This window comes from Pelodiscus sinensis, chromosome 3 (assembly GCF_052426305.1).
Source record: "Pelodiscus sinensis isolate ZL-2025 chromosome 3, ASM5242630v1, whole genome shotgun sequence".
Classification (NCBI taxonomy): Eukaryota; Metazoa; Chordata; order Testudines; family Trionychidae; genus Pelodiscus; species Pelodiscus sinensis.
Window position 1 is genome coordinate 15057270 of NC_143054.1, and position 19957 is coordinate 15077226.

Genomic DNA, 19957 nt, shown 5'->3' on the forward strand with positions numbered 1-19957 from the left:
TCTTTTAATGCTCACCACACCTGGGAGACACCTTGCCGTTGTGGAGCGTGTTCCCAGCGGAAGCCATGTTCAAAGGATCCTACCCGTGGGCTGCGTGTTGAGACTCACATAAACCCAAACCGCACCGCGGGCCACAAACAAATGGGCCGTGGGCCACATGTTGAGTAGCCCTGCTCTAATCCTTAAACTTTTAAAGCATTCTTAATTTTTGTGGCTGAGACAATACATAGGATTATTATTATGGTCTCTGATTTACACAGGAGGGACTTTGTCATTCCCAGCATGTGATTTTTTTGTTGATCTATCCAGTTCTATCTGCTCTTACAAGTCTTTGAGTCACACTCCTCCTTCATTCATAAGTACCTTAGCAGGATTCTTTTTTTTCTCTGCAGATGTCACTGGTCCTTTAGGAAGCTGATTGGGAAAAAGCCGAAGGGAAGGGAGATGGGGGATGGACACTGTAGAAACTGAGAGTTTCATGTGATAAGATCTATTTGCTACAAGCAGCACCACATCAGAGAGCGAGAGTGAGAGAGAGAGGGGAGAAATAGTGCAACATGCAGCACAATTAGTCTAAGAAGTCAGAAAGGGGAGGAGAGAGTGATCATTTTTATAAACGGACACCCTCCTCCTGAATTCTAATACTTGGGACACTTAAGCAACACAGTCTATGCAGTGGATTTATGGTTGCTGACAGATTGCTTTGACCCAGACATTGACATAAAGGGGAATATTGGATCTCAGGAGGGAATGCACTATACAGAGGTATTGTCGTCTTCTCTTATAACTCTTGTTAAGAAGAAAATTGAATAATAAAAGTGTAAGTGTGTGTGTATGTATTTTCTGTGTGTGCACACTGTCAGATATTTACTCCGTGTGTGCATGAAGCTCTTCTCTTCATTCACCTTTCATTTATGCAGGTATATCCTTAGTTTAGGGTATTCAGATTCGTATTATTATCTCTCATCCTGAGTAATTCTTTGCTAGACAAGAAGTCCCATCAATTTCCTTGGGACATCCCACAAGATATGCATGAATGAGAGGATCAGAATCTGGCCCTTAGAAAGGTATCTAATAAATTCCAAGCTGTGGTTGTAAATGAAAGTTTTGCAGTACAGCCATTACACTGGTTTCTCCCCACCCCCTTATCTGGTGTCAAGTCTGTTTTGCCTGTGTGTGATGAGTGACCTATCCTTTCACTGGGCAACATCAGACATGTAAAGTATTGATTTACAGGTCTCAACGTAAGAAATAGGGAGTATGTCTCAACAGTAGCAAAGCTGGAGATAACTGGAGTACATTTCATGGGCTTGCTAAAGATTTTGCTCTGAGGATCTTGAAGAGATAAAAATCCCTTCTTTCGGGCTCTCTCTTATGTTTGTCACTGTGATGTTTTATATGTAAATGGATGCACACGGGCAGATCCTCAGCCTGCATCAAATGTCATTGCTCCATTGACTTCAATGGGGTGATAGTTTACACCAGCTGAGAAGCTGGTTCTTATATTTAGGAAATATAAAAGCTTGACTGTAACCCTTGCCCTGTTTTAAATCAGGAACCACACCACAGTGCTTTTTAGGAGAGGTGTGTCGGGACTAATGATACTAATGTGTATGGACTGTTTGAATGTAATGAGACAGTGGTTTTGTTTTTCTGGAGTACACAGTTCCATGCACACATTATTCACATTTGGAGGGTTGAATAGTTGCTGTTTCAGTGGCTGGCAGACAGCACCGGGATGCTTTTAACATACACTGTATCCTATAACTGAAGGAATAAGTTCTCTAGTCATGAGAGAAGAGGAATGAACATCAGGATTCTTGGGTTACAGTCCTAATCCTTGACTCACCAAACCATTCCGTTAATAACTTTACACACTGTGACATAGTTATGTGAATACCTACCTATAGGGTTTTGGAAAGATTTCACTGTTCTATGTGAGAAGGGAATACATGTGATCTTATAGGTCTGTCAACACTTCCCTCACTTTGTCACATAGTACAATTATGTAGACAAGACAGTCTGTGTATTGTTCCATTTGCCCATCAAAGGTGGATTAGCCCATTAATGAGTAATCTCTATCTGAAAGTGTTCTAGGATGTCTGGTGTCATAATCCTAAAGAATGAAAGTTCAATAATCATGGGAAATATTCATTCTTGTGGACTAGAACTTCTATTCAGTTTAATTGATTTTTGTTTTGTTTTTGTGCATGAAGATTTTCATGTTTGTATTTTTCTCCTGCCTTCTCTTGTAGGCAAGTACAATACTGAATATCAGTGCAATAATTCAGTGCTACCCTGTTAAAATGGTGATTATTGTTTCTTTGCTGTTACTCTGTCTTTAGTCTGATTTCTGGGGTTTCTGAAATTAGAGCTATCATTTTATGGGCATTTCTTTGCCTGAATACCTACCTTCCTGTCTGGACAGCCTTCGCTGTTTGTTTGTTAGTAAGCCAGCTATTGAGATACCAATTGTCACTTGATTGCTATTGCTTTGACTTTTCCTAACTTTTGATTATTACAATTGTTATAGAGCTCCATTCTGCAAACATTGCCTACTGGGCGCAGTGGTTACTATAATAAATAGTGCTATTGAAGTAATGGGATTTATCCACAATAGCAAACCAATAGTAATTATTTGTAGCTTTTATTATTTTGCAAAGCGAGTTTGACTCTGTTGTAAAGGGTGCAATTAAATTCGTATTGTTCTTATTGAGGTATAGTATTTCCTGACCTGAGATCCTGAGATATTGTTGCTTGTTATTCAGAGTCTGACCTGTGAGGGATAAACATTCTTGCCACATTTTTATTTATATTTTAAAATTAATTTGTCCAAATATAACAAAAATGCCAGATTCTTGCTGCATTGTCTGGGATCACACTGAGAAGTCTATTTTTGGTGTGTTTGCTGAGCCATGGGGATGCATCTCAAAGACGTTGTAAGTTCAGAAGTTTCTAACCTCTACAGCATGATAAAGCATCCCTCACAGGGAGATGGTAAGGATGAACTAATTGATGTGTTTTCTGGTTCAGCTTCCCAAAAGTGGCTATTACTTGGACTATAAGGAAAATAATGTGATTAAAACTGTATAACTTTCAGGGAAACCAGCTTAGAAAAAGCATTGCTAATTGGAGAATATGACTGAATGAAGAGAAGCAGGTGATTAAGGGATATGGCTCTGGTTCTCATGAAAAATGTTGGATTCTTTTACACTTGCATTTTGGTCTTAACAGTCAGGACAAGGAGGCTGGAAGTATGCAAGTGATGCTGGTATTCCCTCACAGCCACCTTGTCTTTTGAACTACAGGAGATATGCTGATCTTGACCAAAGCAAAGGCTTCTACATTCAGATAAACAAGGGATGAAATCACTGGAACCACACGTCACGGCGCTAATGTCCCTAGAGAGATGTGAAGCTTGGGACATAAGCACTGAGTTTCTAATCTATCAGGGGTGCTCCCAACTGGCTCTGGCCAGGTCCCCCATGCCACCTCTTCCCCCAGTGTTCCACCCTGCCTCTTTCCATCCCTGCTCCATCCCAGGCCCACCTACCTGCTTCTTCCCTTCACAATTAAGCCTCCTTTCCTGAGTGCTCTGTGCCCTTTCTCCTCTCCCCTTCCCCCAGCACCTCCTAACACCATCAGGATGATTGTCAGGCTTTGCCCTACCAGGCACTCCTACTGGGAATTGGGGTTGGTGCAGGGTGCTTGTCCTGCTCCTTGGTCGGAGCACTTGGTGGGGTGTAGTGGGACAAAGCACCCTGCCCACACTCCTCTGCAGGAGTGTCCTGACCGTGCTCCCCAGGGAGAGCCCCTGGAGGAACAGAGCAGGACAAGCCCCCCTAAGACACACACCCATCCGGACGCTTTCCCTGTGAGCGAGGCACCGTGAACCGCCTGCCGCTGCTATGGTGCGGATGCGGATACACAGAAAAGCAGTGGAGCGGATTGTGGATCAGGTGCACGTTGTTACCAGCGGATGCGGATCCCCCTTTTTCTATCCATGCAGAGTTCTAGCCATCTCTGTCATGCCACATGCCTTCATTTAGGACATCCCACCACTTCTTCTTGGGCTGGCTTCTCTGTCTTCTTCCCTGAACCACAATCTCTTGGACTCGCCTACCCACATCATTGGTAGTTGGACCATATAAAGCACAGTTCTGTCTGGGCTCCCTCATTTCTTCATTTATGGGTGTTACTTTGAGGAAGTATCAAGTATACACAGTCCTTATGTAGCCTTTCTTGCTTACTCTACTCCTCCCTCTCAACATGACCATGCCCGGGGAACAGATCTTTTGCTCATGTTTCTTTTTGTTGCTCGATGATCAGCTCCATACATTAAAACTGGATGGGTCACTGTTTTATAGACTTTCCCATTTAATCCTACTGATATCTTCCTATCCCACACTAAACCATTTTTCTTTCTTCATTTGACCCAAGAAGTTATTATCCTTTGTTGTTACCATATCAAGTAATTTTGTTACAGATAATTTTATTTGGTTCTGATCCAGTGCCAGTTTAAATTGCTGGAGAGCTTTACATTAACTATAATGGTCATTATATCAGCTAGAAATATACAAAGTGATCAGACATCAGAAATACCTTTCTTCTCCACAAAGCAGAATGGGGGTACAGCAGTGGTCTCCTACCTTTTTAAGCACAAGATCACTTTTTGAATTTGTCAGTCCAGGATCTACATGAAACCCAAATACCCTTGCCCGCCCCATCTCCGAAGCCCTGCTCCTACCCCCACCTCTTTGCTGAGGCCCCGCCCTCCTTACTCTGTTAAGATGAAATACAGGGGAGGGGAAAAGACTAACATCAGCGCCCCCCTGCCTCTGTGTCCCCCACCCTGCACAACAAGCAGGAGGCTCCCAGGGAGCAGCTCTGAGGCTCTGGTCAGGAGAAGCAGGGCAGTGTGGGAGGGGCACTTGATAGCTTCCCAGCCAAACTAGACAGGATCACCTGTCAGAGGCTTCAGGATCTACCGGTAGATCCTGATCTACTGGTTGGTGACTTCTGGGGTATAGCATTAAATAATTAAGGTAATTGGTCAATTTTATGGAAACATTCTGTGGAGTTCAGTAAGTGACTATGTAAATGAAAATTGGGGCTAGATGCTTAAATATAATAAATAATTGAAAGTAGAGTGGCAACAGCAAAACATTTAAGACATTGTTAATTTAACTGATCCCTAACTTTGGAAGGTTTGATTTTCATTCTACACTGGGCATGAAAAGATTTTGAAACCTCAAAATGTTTCATGAGATGGAAATGTTTTCTGTCCAGCCATACATATTACACCCTTTTTTATTCTAGTTGTATGAAGTCTCATTGAATTAACTACTTGGATAAGTCAAATTATACATGTGCCGTATTTCTTTGCAGGCTCGGGCCTTTATTAGTAAATTGTTACACAAACTTTGTTCACATTTTTAGTGTCCTGTGACCTGTGGCTTTCAATGTGATTTTTGTAGCAGCCTCCTTTACTTTGTAAAATTTGAAGCAGATCCAGTTCAAGTCCTGTGATATTTTTCATTTCTTACAAAGTAACAAACTGATCTTTATCAAATAGTTGTAGCCTTGTTCTTCTAATATTTGAGGTTTTTGATGAAAGTAGCAAATCTTGACCCAAACATCTATAACAACCATTGCAAAGAATTGTTCCCCTGCTGCCGTTTTCTGTAGTTTCTCTTTATCGTCTTGAAGATATTGCAAATTTTTGGTAGAGTTTTTGTGCCTCTCCATTTGGGCATAGGTCTCAAGCCATTAACGCCATAAGGTGTCATGCTAGCACAGCTCTCAAATGAGGTACTTTAAATCTCACTTAAAATATTGTCAATGTAACTCATTCTTTCCATAACCATAATTTCACTTGACCACCTGCATTCTGCTACAAAGACCTTTTACATCTGCACTTGAAAGGGAATCCTCTGAACTGTCACTCATGTTAAAATTCGACACTTGCCAACAAGGACTTAACAAACATTTGAACTATCTCACCCATTACCAAGACAGTTTCCCCAATTATCACCTCTAATACCATTAACTCACAAACATCCCACTCTCCCTACCTCTAATATCATCAATTCACAGACACTTACCTTCCTTCCTCCCCCTCCCCCCCGCATCCCCCTCCTGTTCTGCAATGTGATTTGTCCTTTTCATATTTGTTCATTTTTTTAATTGTATCCTTTGGTATATATGGTTGTGACTATTTTCTTCCACTATTTGATCTGAGGAAGTGGGTCTGGCCCACGAAAGCTCATCATCTAATAAACCATCTTGTTAGTCTTTAAAGTGCTACATTGTCCTGCATTTTGCTTCAACTACCCCAGACTAACATGGCTACATTTCTATCATAATTTCACTGGTGTTTTAAAATTTCTGATGAAAGCAGAAGTGGAGGGGATGCCAAATTTGTATGGAATAAAGGTCACTTTAGAACTGAAATGAATGATGCCCCTCAAAATGAGGAACACTTCAAAAGCAGGTATTTGGGTACAATTGCCAGGCCACATTGTCAAGGATATTAGGGGGAGAGGCCATGGTGAACATTTTAAACTTCAGACAAGACCAGACTTTTTTTCTCTTAGCTTTAAACATATTGGTCCAATTTAACTTAAGACTTTTCCCATTCCAGGTGAAATTGGTCGTGATTGTGTTGTGGTTTTAAAGCAAAAGGTATTAGGTGTGCTGATAGGGAGGAAGTCAATCAGTGCTTGCCATTTCACTATTTTCACTACGGTAGTTCTTCCAAGGCAGCTAATGAAGGATAGAAAATAGGCCAGTACAAAGGGCCAACCCTGAGCTATTCACCACTTTAACTGGAATTTATGAGCTGGTGTAGTGCTGGCCCCGTGCTGGCCCTTTGCACTGGAGAGAATTTCACACTAACAGATCAGGCCATTTTCAAAAATCCTTCATAACTCGCTCCAGTGGGATGTTTGTGGCATAGATGTCCTTCACCACAGGCCTTATATTGGTATCTGGATACCTAGGGCCTGACCCAAAGTCTGCTAAAGTCAATTGAAAGACTTACATCAGCAGGCTTCAAATAAGGCCCGTAAAGCCCTTGTGAGGATAATTCGGGGGAAGCTACACAGAAGCTGGGAGAATGATTCCCAGCTTTTGGATAGATATTCACATGGAAGCGCTGCTCAAGCTAGTGCTTAAAAATAGCAGTGTGGTTGTGGTAGCACAGGCTGTGGATGATGGATCAGGTTAGCTGCCTAAATACAATCCCACCCAGCTCCTAGAGTAGGGATGTAGGCAGAAAGTCCATGTCACTGCCGGGGACAGATATGAGCTCAAGCATACATGGTACATTGATTTCTACCCAAGCTGGAAATCTCTCTCTACACCTGTGTTGGTGCACCCCAAAAAGGCAGTGATTGATTGCTTTCCTTCCTTTTTCCCAGTTCTTTCTGAGGAGTGGTTCGTCTTTATTTTAAATCCAGAGATACGTGCCCCAATTCTTTAGAAAAATATTGAATTAAGCCTGCTTGTTACAGGAGTATATCCTCTCTGTGGAGAACAAAAGCAAAGTAGGAGCATTGGCAAATTGGTTACCCTTGATGTCTTCATTGAAGTCCTAGTTCAAGAAGGTAAAGAGGTATGTGTTTAACTTTGTATGTACAGTCTCACTGACTTCAACAGGATGCTGTACCTTCCTCAGTCAGGGCCTTAGACTATGTCGACACTACCACTATACCATCAAAACTGATGTCATTCAGGGTGTAAAAAACCATGCCCCTAAGTGACAGAAGTTTTGCAGACTTAAGGGCTCCTGTGTGCTGGGTTGTCGGCAGGGGAGGTTCTCCCACTGACATAGCTACCAGCACTCATTGAGGTGGTTTTATTATGTCGATGGGAGAGCTCTCTCCAGTCCGCATAGGCTACATGGGTGCTCTTACAGGGGTGCAGCTATGCTGCACTCACTGGTGTGGCAGGAAGTCAAGCAATATGGCTGGGAGCTGAGTGGACTGGGACGAGGTCTCTCTGCTTCCTGCCACTGCCAGTGAGTGTGGGGGTAGGCCCAATCCCTGGGGCCAGAGACAGCCCTGCGGGGCACAGCCTGTGGGGAAGGGGCATCCAAGCGATGGGGTTGGGTGCCAGAGCTGGCGCTGCCCCATATGCAGCACACAGCTGCCCAGAGCACCACAGAATGTGGGGCGATTTGGTGCCCTGAATGTTATGGTGCCCCACACGACGGCATACTATGCCTATTGGTAGGGACGGCCCTGAAAGGGTTGTAACACACCAGCAAAGGGAGCCATGTGACGGTCAGCAAAGGGCGTGTTAGTGCCACAGTTTTCATTGTAGGTTTTGCATCTGGATCCAGAAGTTCTGAGGGAAGGGAAAAGGGGAACATCAGCAGGGCCTCAGCTCCCCACTGCCCCCGGCCCTTCTGTGCTGTTCATGATGAGAGCTGCTTGGGAAGCTTTACTCACGGGGGGGTGAGAAGGCCTTGGGCTGACTTTCTACAAAGGAATGACTCTAGTGCATGAATGGTCCCGCTGACATCAGTGGGGCTGCTCACATGAATAAAGCCGCTCATGTGCTTAAGTGATTGCATCAGGCAGGGTGGCAGGGACCCAGCTATTTTTCCAGAGCTGCCAATAACATTGCACAGAACTGGAAGGAAGGCTGCATGAAATTCTGTGGGCAATATTTTACCTGTGTCCGTAGCCTCGGACGCTATTTCATTCTTGTCAAGGCCCATTCCCCACTCTGGCACAATGAATGCAGAAGTGGGGGCCTGCAAAAGTACCCCAAAACCTTACCTTTCCAGGCGTTGGTATAAAACTTCCCCCCAAAATCCTAAAAACCCAGATTTTGGGGATAAAAATCTGCTGCCACAATCAAGTGTTTTTGAACCCACAAACAGGGGTGGACACTTGAAACCAACCCCAGGGTATCCCAAGCTCTTTTCCCCAAAGAGCTTGAAAAAGAAAAGAGAAAATACAAATTGCAGTCTGTGGCTGTTCTCCCCTAGTCAGAGGCCAGCAGATCCCACAGACAGATTTCCCAGGACACAGAACAGAACCAATACCAAGCTAATAAAAAAGAAAGAACGTTTATTATCAAAACAATACCCCTGTTGAAAGCATAATGACTAGATGGAAAAAGTCACCAACTAATATACTCGTGGGGACTCCCATGGGCCAAATCTTATTTACAAAGAGAGGAAAACCCACTTCTAGCAGCACAGATGACAGATCCAAAGTTCCACAACAGAAAACAGTAAAACGGATTTAAACTTTACCCTACTTACACATTCTGAAGAGTCTTTTTCATGGAGCGAGACATGTCTTCTGTCTCCCTCAGTATCTAGAGCAAACTGGCTCAGAGACAAAGGAGGGAAAACCCCAAAATTCCTTTGTCTCACAGTTTGAAATCCCTATCTACATTTCTATTGGTTGACTGCTACCTGGCTAGGTACAGTTAACCCCTTAGGGTATGTCTACACTACCACCCTACTTCGAACTAGGGTGGTAATGTAGGCAACCGGAGTTGCAAATGAAGCCCGGGATTTGAATTTCCCGGGCTTCATTTGCATAAAGCTGGGCGCCGCCATTTTTAAATGTCCGCTAGTTCGGACTCCGTGCCCGCGGCTACACGCGGCACGGACTAGATAGTTCGGACTAGGCTTCCTAGTTCGAACTACCGTTACTCCTCGTTTCACTAGGAAGCCTAGTCCGAACTACCTAGTATTAGGAAGCCTAGTCTGAACTACCTAGTTCGTGCCGCGTGTAGCCGTGGGCACGGAGTCTGAACTAGCGGACATTTAAAAATGGCGGCGTCCGGCTTTATGCAAATGAAGCCCAGGAAATTCAAATCCCGGGCTTCATTTGCAACTCCGGTTGCCTACATTACCACCCTAGTTCGAACTAGGGTGGTAGTGTAGACATACCCTTAGTCCCCAGGCTGCTGCCCATCCCTCGTGGTCATGACAATTCTAATCTTGGCTTTGCACATCAGTTACTGTAGTAAACTGTAACATAGTCAAAGTTGGGTTTTTTTTCCCTTGCATGTTCATCATTTGTAGGGATTTGAGAACCAAACAGGGGCTGGCAGATGGAAAGACATAATTTTATGTATTATGGTTGTTAGGTGAAATACCAAAGACACTGCACCAGGCTGCTCAGACCTTTGCTATGCATTGCAATATTATCTGTAGTTTCTTTAAAAAAAAATTGGTTCTTGAAAATTAGAGGCACAGATATTAATAGGAATTGAAAAATTCTAACTCTGGCCTTATATTAGTACTGACCAAATCCCCGCCCTTGCCCTTGCATAGTCCTGCCCCCTTGCCTTCCTCTCCAGAGGCTGCTGGTGCCCCCCAAACATGTGGCGGTGGGACCTGCTGGGCAGTTGAAGCCTCCCGAGGTTCATGAGGCAGGTGCCAGTCCCAGCCCCATCTGTGAGAACCTCTCCCCACTAGGGATGTAAGTGATGTTTACTATAGTAACTACAGTTCACTACAGTAACTGACGTGCAAATGCTTATTGGATAGTCAAGTAGTGACTCGACTAGTCGCTCTTCCCCCCCCCCCCCCTTGCTGCCTCTATCGGAGAGTAGCAGTAAGGGGAGGGTAGGATCTAGTGCTGGGGGGAACCGGTAAAGCCAGTTCCCCCTGCACTGTCTCTGTGAGGGGCAGGAGAGGAAGAGGCACAGCTGGAAATGGCACAAGTGAGGTCTGCTTCAGTCCCCCGCTTGCACCAGTCCCCACTGCAGGCACTTCTGCTTTTGAAATGGACAAGAGCCCTCTGTCCATTTCAAAAGCAGAAGTGCTCCAGGGAGCACGGGGCAAGCAGAGGGACTCAAGCAGTCCCCGCTCACCCCTTGCTCTCTGCGGCACCCCCCTTGTTGCCTCTATGAAAGGCAGCAAAGGGGGGGGAGGAACAGGAACTGGTGCTGAGGGGAGCCAGCTTAAAAGTTGGTTCCCCCCAGCACCATCTCCAGGGTGCCATCTCCCCCCCCCCCCCCCCCGCTGTTTCTAGCAGAGGCAGCAGGGGAATAGGGGATGCTGCTAAGAAGCAGCTCCTGTCTTCGGGGCTCCCAGTGGGGAGGTAGGTCCCCCTGCAGACGGGCTGTTGCTACCAAATAACTCCTGTTCGTGGTGGCCAGGGCTGGCCATGGGCAGGGGCTTCTCAGGCAGCAGCCCCTGTCTGAGATCAGCCCTGTCTGCCGCAAACAGGGGCTGGTGCCGGAGCAGCCTCTGCTCGCAGTAGACAGGGCTGGCTGCCGCAAACATAGGCTGCTCCAATGCAGAGCCACAGCCAGGAGCTGCACAAGCCAGGAATGCTCAGTACTGGCTTGGGTCAGCTCCTGGAGCTACCCCCGTGGTGGCTCTGCAGAGGTGCTAATCGACTAATCATATACTTGATACAAATTGTATCAATCATACAATTAGCCAGATAAACACATTTTATCATCCTTATTCCCTCCCCCTCCTCCTCCCAAGTTCTTTCCCCAGTCCCTCCCCTGTTGTATATTCCCCAAATGAAAGTTATTTTTTTCAAAACAAAAAGGCTTTATGATTTGGTCTGCCAGGGGCGGGGAAAAGGTGGGAAGGGAGAGTAGGAGGTTGAGAAGGGTGGGGGAGGAAAGGCACACAGAGGCAATGCAGAAGCCCCTTGTGAGGAGGCCCGGGGGAGAGTCTCACAGGTGTTCTTGGCTGAAATTGTCCCTCAAGGCCTCCTGGATGAGCACAGCTTCCTGAGGTGCTCTCCGTATAGCAGCCGTGTCCAGCTGCTAATAAGTCCTGGCGAGCCCCTCAGCCTCCGCCCTCCACCCTGTCAGGAAAGTCTCCTCCTTGCTCTCACAGATGATGTGGAGCACACAGCAGGCCGCTACTATGTAGGGGATGTTCTGATCACTGAGGTCCAGGCAGGTGAGGAGACTTCTGAATCGCCTCTTGAGGTGCCGAAGACGCACACCACCACTATGAGGCACCTGCATAGCCTGGCATTGAAATGCTAAGCATGACTTACTAAATATGGTATGAAAGGAGGCTCAATACAATGGTTTTGTATATAAAAGGAGCTGCCTATGTCCAAATTCTTGGATCAAGAGCGGTGAGAGTGGTTGAAGGGGCAGATGAGAGTCTATTGCCATATGAACAGAGGGGTGGGTGAGTAAAAATGTTGCTCAAGTATATTTCAGTGCCAAGAACCTACATTCATGGAGAGAGCCAGATGGTAACTTGCAGCAAGATGTTGGGGGAGGGGCATATTTGAAAGCAAGGAGTACAACTCTGAATTGGATCCTGAAATGAAAGGAACGCTGGTAGACCGAAGATGGGGATGGGGTGATGTGCTTCCACTCTTCGGTATATAAACAAAAATCCATTGTGATTGCTGGTGGCAATTGTAATCTATTATGGAGTTCGTTGTTTTGCTTTTCAGACGCTGCTAATCTGTACGTGAGTGGCATGGCATCAAATCACAGCACTTTGCCCCAAGATGGCTATCTTCCTCATTACCTCCAGGATGAAGACCCCTTTGCATCAAAACTCTCTAGGGAAGCTGACTTCGTAGCGGGATTTTATTTAACAATAATTGGTAAGGCTCTTTAATTATTTTATTAATGGTGTTGCAGGTCACTACATGGTTTATCAGGCACCCACCAAAACAAACAAAACCCCACAAACAAACCCTGCAACCTGTCATATTTGAGGTGCACCAGATTGTAAAAAGAAAGATGTGGTAGGACATCTAATTAATAGAAACATGGGTACTGCCAGACTGGATCATATTCATGATCAAACTAGTTTAGTATCCTATCTGTGACAGGAATCAGTACTAGAAATGTCAGAGGAAAGTGGAAGAACCCTTTAAGGACCAATGATTTGGTAAACTGCTCATACTTCCTAGTTTGGGACAATGAGTGCCTGTCTACACTAGGAAATGATTTCAAAATTACCAAATTCGAAATAATAACTCCTGAAATCACTATTTTGAAATAAGCGTATTCCCCGAGGAAAGCAGCAGTGCAGATTTAAAAATAAGTGGCCCATTATTTCGAAATAACAGGCTTGGTAGAGTGGACGCTCTGCTTATTATTGCTAAATAAGGGGGGTTATTTCAAAATAACTCCCTCGTGTAGACCATTGCTCAATGGCTGGTTTCTGACCTTAAGGCATCTGAGTTTACACCCCTTCTATTTAAAAAAAAAAAATCTAACCAATAAAATGATATGGACAATGCAAATAGTCACAAACACCCCATCATATTTGAGTCTTGCTAAGCTCTTGGCCTCAGTGATGCTGCATGTCAAAGAATTCTATGTGTGGAGGAATTGCTTTTCTACACATGTGGGTTATATCTATTCCCTTGTTCTATTTAATATTGCACATAATACAAGGTGTGCCCAATTTGCCTTCTTTATAATCATTCGGTATCCCCGAGAAGTGAAAAGAACAAGATTCCTCCAGCGTGGATAAAAAGGGTGGATCCTTTATGGAGGATTCATGGAAGGACATGGACAACAACCACACAAAACAGGACGGTGTGGAAAAGTTGCCATCTGCATCGGTAGCGAGATTATCCTCATCGATGAAATCACGGCTCTTCCAAATATTCCAAGTATAATCATTCACCATTTCCTATACTTCACTCAGACCAGCTCTTATTTGGCTCCTTGCAAAACAATCTTGATATTTCAGTCCTCTGCCATGAAAGTCTCTTCAAGCATTGAGTAATTATTGTTGCCTATCTCGAGACCCCTTCTTCATGTTGTTGTTCCTTAATATGTCACTCAATAAATCAGGGGAGCATGTTCACCTGGAGGGCTGTGTACAGTATGGCTCTCCTGGTTTCAGTAACTTAACCCATCATTCCATGTGAAAGATGTATCATTGATTTACGCAGAGACAGTAAAAACACTTTTGGCAGCGTTCTTTTCCCACTCTCTATGAATCCTAGCATTTTGTTTGCTTCCCCCCTACAGCTTTTTTTTTCTGCTGCTGTGTAAACAGATGTCCTTGCTAAGTTGCCCAAAACAGTTCTCAGGTCTTTTTCCTGAGTAAGTTATGCCTACTTGAGATCCCAGAAACTATGTAGCAGTACTTGAAAGTATTCATTCAGTTCTTGCCTTTTTAAAATTTCTGTCTTTAATGTAGTTTTCAATCTGTAAACTTAAAAAGAAACAGCTGTTGCCGGCTTTAAGCAGGTTTGAGAAATGCTATAAAATACAATTAAAGGAAGACAAAGAAAAGCAGCAGCAAACTTTCACTGCATGAAAGAAACCAGGCCACATAACCAGAGTTTCCCTACCTCTGTCCCACACACCCTAATCCTTTACAAAAGGAAGTTCAGTGGAAGCTCTGAAAGCATGTGCCTATAAAGATGGCCTTTGTGTGACATACACAAATAGATGCACTCTTGCCAAAGTGGACAAAGATTAAGGAAAGCGAGGGAGACTTTATAAATTGCATCTGTGAAGCAGAGGACTATGTCTTTAGTCTTGTCAGGGAATTACTTATACCAAAGTAGAGACATCATCTAATAATTGGGATATTAAGCAAGAAACACTTAAAAATTACTGTTATTGTCCACACCAACTCTGTAGCCAATGCTACAAAAGGCCATTGTAATCTTGCATTAGTGAAAATGCTGATGTTCGTCCATCGTGTTCGAAGAGGACCTTGACATCTAACGAGTTGTGGGCTGTCCACGGTGTGTCCACAGATGGCTGATAAGGCCAATGTGGGCACGAAATGTTCTGCCACATGTCGGGGAGACATGTGTAGGCACCACTGTTGCAGCGTTTGCAACTCTGGCTTTACGGAGTGCTCGCTTCTCTTGTGCTATGCTTGTCCTTCTGGCTTCAGATGTTTGACAGCCTTGGTGGATCAGCATGAGCCATGTCGATCGGTCTTGTGCCAGGGTCTCCCAGGAGTTGGTGTCGATATCCAGGGAAAATGCTACTAACACACTGTCTGCTAGGCCTCTGATTATGTTTCATAGCAACAAACAGAAGTTAGATTAAAAGCATACCTGGTTTCACGAGGCATACCTGCGCTGGTCGACAAAGACTTCCTTGTCGACTGTGGTGCGTCCAGACTGCCCCGATCTGCTGACAAACAGCTGATCATCAGCTGGTCGGCAGAGCACGGCAGCCATTTTAATTTAAATGAAGCCATGATTATTTAAATCGCGGCTTCATTTCCCTATGCTGGGTAGCCTAATCTACATGCCTCTGGCGATAGAGGCATGTAGTCTAGACATACCCTTTGGGTATCTAAAGCTATGTATGGCCTAGTAGATTTTGCTATCTCTCTGGTTGAGGATTGGTAAAGGTCTTTGTGCCTCTTTCATGAAAACAGCACAAGTTTGTAACACTTTTTTTTTGGTAGTTTTCTGATCCCAGTACTCAAGGTTTCTTATTTCATGATCTTCTCTCAGATCTAGTTTTTGTAGTCCAGCTCTCTGAAAGACTAGGTAGTGAGGAGAGGCCTTCCCTTTAAGGGATCACCTACCCCATAACTATCAATATCAGTGGAGTTAGGGTGATATAGAATAGGAGTCCTAACCCAAAGTCTATATGTCTTCAACTGATGAGCAGAGAGAGACAATAGTAAAATACTATTATGAATAGTATAAGGTCAGCCTTACTCAGTCCCCAGAAAAACCATGGAGGGGATCCTCAAGGAATCCATTTTGAAGCACTTGGAAGAGGGGAAAGTGATCAGGAATTGTCAACATGGATTCACCCAGGGCAAGTCGTGCCTGACCAATCTGATTAGCTTCTATGATGAGGTAACTGGCTCTGTGGACATGGGGAAGTCAGTGGATGTGAATACCTTGACTTTAGCAAAGCTTTTGATATGGTCTCCCACAATATTCTTGCCAGCAAGTTAAGGAAGGATGGATTGGATAAATGGACTTTAAGACAGATAGAAAGCTGGCTAGATTGTTGAGCCCAACGGGTAGTGATTAATGTCTCGATGTCAGGTTGGTGGTCGGTTTCTAGCAGAGTGCCCCAAGGATCGGATCTAGGGCTGATTTTGTTCAACATCTTTATTAATGAGTTGGATGAGGGGCTGGATTGCACCCTCAGCAAGTTTATGGATGACACTAAGCTAGGGGGAGAGGTAGATAGGTTGGAGGGCAGGGACCTAGACAAATTAGAGGATTGGGCCAAAAGAAATCTGATGAAGTTCAACAAGGACAAGTGCAAAGTCCTGCACTTGGGATGGAAGAATCCCAATCATTGTTACAGGGGGACCGACTGGCTAAGTAGTTCAGAAGAAAAGGACCTGGGGATTACAGTGGATGAGAAGCTGGATATGAGTCAACAGTGTGTCCTTGTAGCCAAGAAGGCTAATGGCATATTAGGGTGCATTAGGCGGATCATTGCCAGCAGATCTAGAGAAGTGATTATTCCCCTTTATTCAGCACTGGTGAGGCCACATCTGGAGTACTGCATCCAATTCTGGCCCCCCCGCTACAGAAAGGATGTGGATGCATTGGAGAGGGTCCTGCAGTGGGCAACCAAAATGATTAGGGGGGTGAAGCACATGACCTATGAGGAGAGGCTGAGGGATTTGGGCTTATTTAGTCTGCAGAAGCGAAGAGTGTGGGGGGATTTGATAGCAGCCTTCAACTTCCTGAAGGGAGGTTCCAAAGAGGATGGAGAGAGGCTGTTCTCTGTAGTGACGGATGGCAGAACAAGGAGCAATGGTCTCAAGATATAGTGGGAGAAGTTTAGGTTGGATATTAGGAAAAACTATTTCACTAGGAGGGTGGGGAAGCACTGGAATGGGTTACCTAGGGAGGTGGTGGAATCTCCATTCCTAGAGGTTTTTAAATCTCAGCTTGGGAAAGCCCTGGCTGGGTTGATTTAGTTGGGTTCTGCTTTGGGCAAGGGACTGGACTTGATGACCTCCTGAGGTCTCGTCCGGCCCTATGACTCTATGATTCTAAGGTCCTGCTCATGGAGCAAATCTCAATGGGAAATTATTATTAAATTTTGTGTTATGTCAGTCATACACAATAAAGCAGATGTAAAGTTCACAAGAGGACTTCCTCTCATGTGATATTAAGTAACTTATATTTCAGGGAGATATTTCCCTAACCCTTATTATTATGGTGTTTAATGAAACTAAACAAAGTGCTGTTTACGTTCTTTGTGGCAGAGGCAAAAACAATGAATTTAATCATTACAGTTACATACACACCCATGGGAGAAATGGGGTTAGCAACGATTAATGAATAAAGAGAACGATTTATAGCCTGCATTAAATTAACAATTTAACTATTTATAGTAAGGCTCTAATGATGTACAAGGGTGTTTCATCCAATATGAGTGAGGGGATTTCTTCTGTCTCTGGCTTTATCTACACTAGGAAATTATATGGAACAGAGCTGTGCAAGTAAATGGTTTTTTGGTTCCCTGGCAGTTCTGAAATTAAAAAAAAAAATTGATTTGGATCAAACCAAATCCCAAAACTGAAAAATTTCAATGAATCACAAAAAATCCATTTTGGGTCAAATGAAACATATTTTATTTAACCTGAAATGGATTTTATTAGGCACTGATGGAGGAGGAAGATGGGGTAGCCTTCCTAATAACTGTTAGCCCACTGGTTAGGGGACTCACCTCTGATGAGGGGAGTGACAGCAGGGTTCAGTTCTTCCCTCTGCCAGATGGGGGAGACAGAGGTGAAGTTGAGTTTCCCACATTGCAGGATACTGCCCTGGTCACTGGATTATGAGATCCTCTTGGGCAGAGAACCTTGCACTTCCTCTCGTTAAAGCAGTTCCACTTCATATAAGTAATTTAATAGCCAATTCTGCAAGACCTTGAACTTGTGTCAGTTCAACATTGCCCTGGTCTGTGCATTCCAGGGGTAAAAGTAAATGCCGGCCAGGCATCAGGCATCCTTAGCAAGAGGATTTACTCTTGCTCAGATGGAATGGGCAGGGCTTGAGGCAGATCCTCTCCCTAGCCAGTCTTTTGTGCCCTGCGGCCAGAAACCCCAGGGATGCAACAGTGGAAGGCAAGAGCTCCAGGGCTCCAGTGGCAACTTGCCTACTACTGCTGCAGTAGCTGGGAGCCCCGGGCCCTTTTAAATCACTGGGCCCTGGGGCAACTGCTCCATTTGCTTCCTGCTGTCGGCAGCCCTACTGGTAGGATCCAGCAACACCGCTGGAATTCACACCTCCAGATCAGTTGCTAGAAGTGGGCCTCATCCTCCTTGATTGGATCCACCTCGTCATCTCCAGCCTGATCCTGGCCTGCTTATTTATACCTGCATCTGGAAATTTCCACTAGATGCATCTGACGAAGTGGGTCTTTGCCCATGAAAGCTTATGCTCCAACACTTCAGTTAGTCTATAAGAAGCCACAGGACTCCTCGCCGCTTTTGTAAGTCCATGTCTGTCATAGCACCGGGCTTCTCTTGGGCTTCCAAATACTAGCTGCCAAGTCCAGTTCATTCTTTAAGATTTATTCTCTTAAAACAGGCATATGAGCCTGAGGAAAATGGTCTTCAGATGCACCCCTTTCTTTCAGACTTCATGTCAGGTTGCCAACTTTCTGATCACAGAAAACTGATCACCCATACCCCAGTCCTTCTCCAAGACCATGCCCCTGCTCTGCCCCTTCTCCAGTGTCCTGCCCCCACTCACTCCATATCTTTCCCTCCATTGCTTGCTATCCCCCAACCTCACTAGCACATTTTGTCAGGCTGGGGTCGGGGACGGGGTGTGGGAAGGAAGGAGGGCTCCTGTTGGGGGTGCAGGCTCTGGAGTTGGGCCAGAAATGAGGGGTTTGGAGTGTGGAGGAGTAGTTCCAGGCTAGGGCTAAGCTGTTCAGAGTGCAGGAGGGTGAGGGCTCTGGCTTGGGATTCAAGATATGGTGTGGTGCTGGGGATGAGGGGTTTGGAGCATAGAATGGGGCTCAAGGCTGGGGCAGTGGTTTGGGGTACAGAAGAGGGTGTGATAGTCCAGGCTCCAGGTGGGCTGCATTTCCGGTGGCTCCCAGGAAGCAACCAGCATATCTCTCCCAGCTCCTCGGTGGAATGGCCAGGGGGATCTGTGTGCTGCCTCTGCCCACAGCTGCCACCTTTGCAACTCTCATTGGTTGTGGTTCTCAGCCAAGGGGAGCCACAGAACCGGTGCTCAGGAGGGGGCATCACACTGAGCCCCAGAGTTGTCCCTTCGTATAGGAACCAGAGGGACGATATGCTGGCCACTTCCTGGGAGCCACATGGCGCTGGATAGGAAGTCTGCCTCACTCCGTACCAAGTGGACTTCTAATGGCTCGGTCAGCAGTACTGAGTGGAGCTGCCAGGGTGTAAATAGTTGACATCTGTTCAAGGGGCGTTCTGGTAAAAAATAGCCAACCGTAGCTTCAGTGCCATCCCTCCCAGGATTCCCAGGTTCAGTCGACTCTGCTCACTTCCTAGTTGTGCATTAATTGGTCCATGCCAATCCTGTTGTAGTGCACTAACATTTCCCGAGCATGCTTCAACGTATAAATAGCATGAATGCATTACCTCACTGTATAGACAAGTCCTAGGTCTTCATTATGATTTTAGGTAAGCTAGACATGCATGCAGACTGTTGTTTCTCTTTTTTGCTTTTCTCCTACTTGTAAATAAACCAGATTTCTATTTTAAAAGACTGATTGGTAAGAGTAGAATCCGCTTACAATCTGGCCTTATGTTTGGCTGGCTGAATGCATGCAGGAAAATCAAATGGGATTAGTAGCAGTGATGTAGCAGTCAGAAGCCTTGGGATTGGACACGTTCTATCTTGTTATAACTCTCTTTTAATTGACCCTAACCCTAGCTATATATCAAAGCTGCCTTTTTCCTTAGGTCACCCCCAGTGGAAACCAGGAATTCAATATATATTGCTTATCTCTTCAGTGAATAATTTTTCCTTCCACCACAGCAGTTCCCCGAATGGGATTGGATTGAATATGCTATATCTCTAGGACT

General features: G+C 45.0%; 1 protein-coding gene across 2 annotated transcripts in view; it reads left to right on the top strand.

The window, feature by feature from the left end:
* The first annotated feature begins 467 nt into the window (after positions 1 to 467).
* Positions 468 to 19957, top strand: part of OPN5 (opsin 5) — a 40562-nt gene continuing 21072 nt past the window's right edge. Inside the window, exons 1-3 of one of the 2 annotated variants that reach the window (XM_075923394.2) lie at positions 468 to 765; positions 7515 to 7615; positions 12414 to 12569. In XM_075923394.2, coding sequence (XP_075779509.1) covers positions 12440 to 12569 — 130 coding nt within the window. In that variant the 5' untranslated portion in view covers positions 468 to 765; positions 7515 to 7615; positions 12414 to 12439. The remainder of the gene's footprint in view (positions 766 to 7514; positions 7616 to 12413; positions 12570 to 19957) is intronic. The other variant, XM_006120685.5, reaches the window with a different exon arrangement.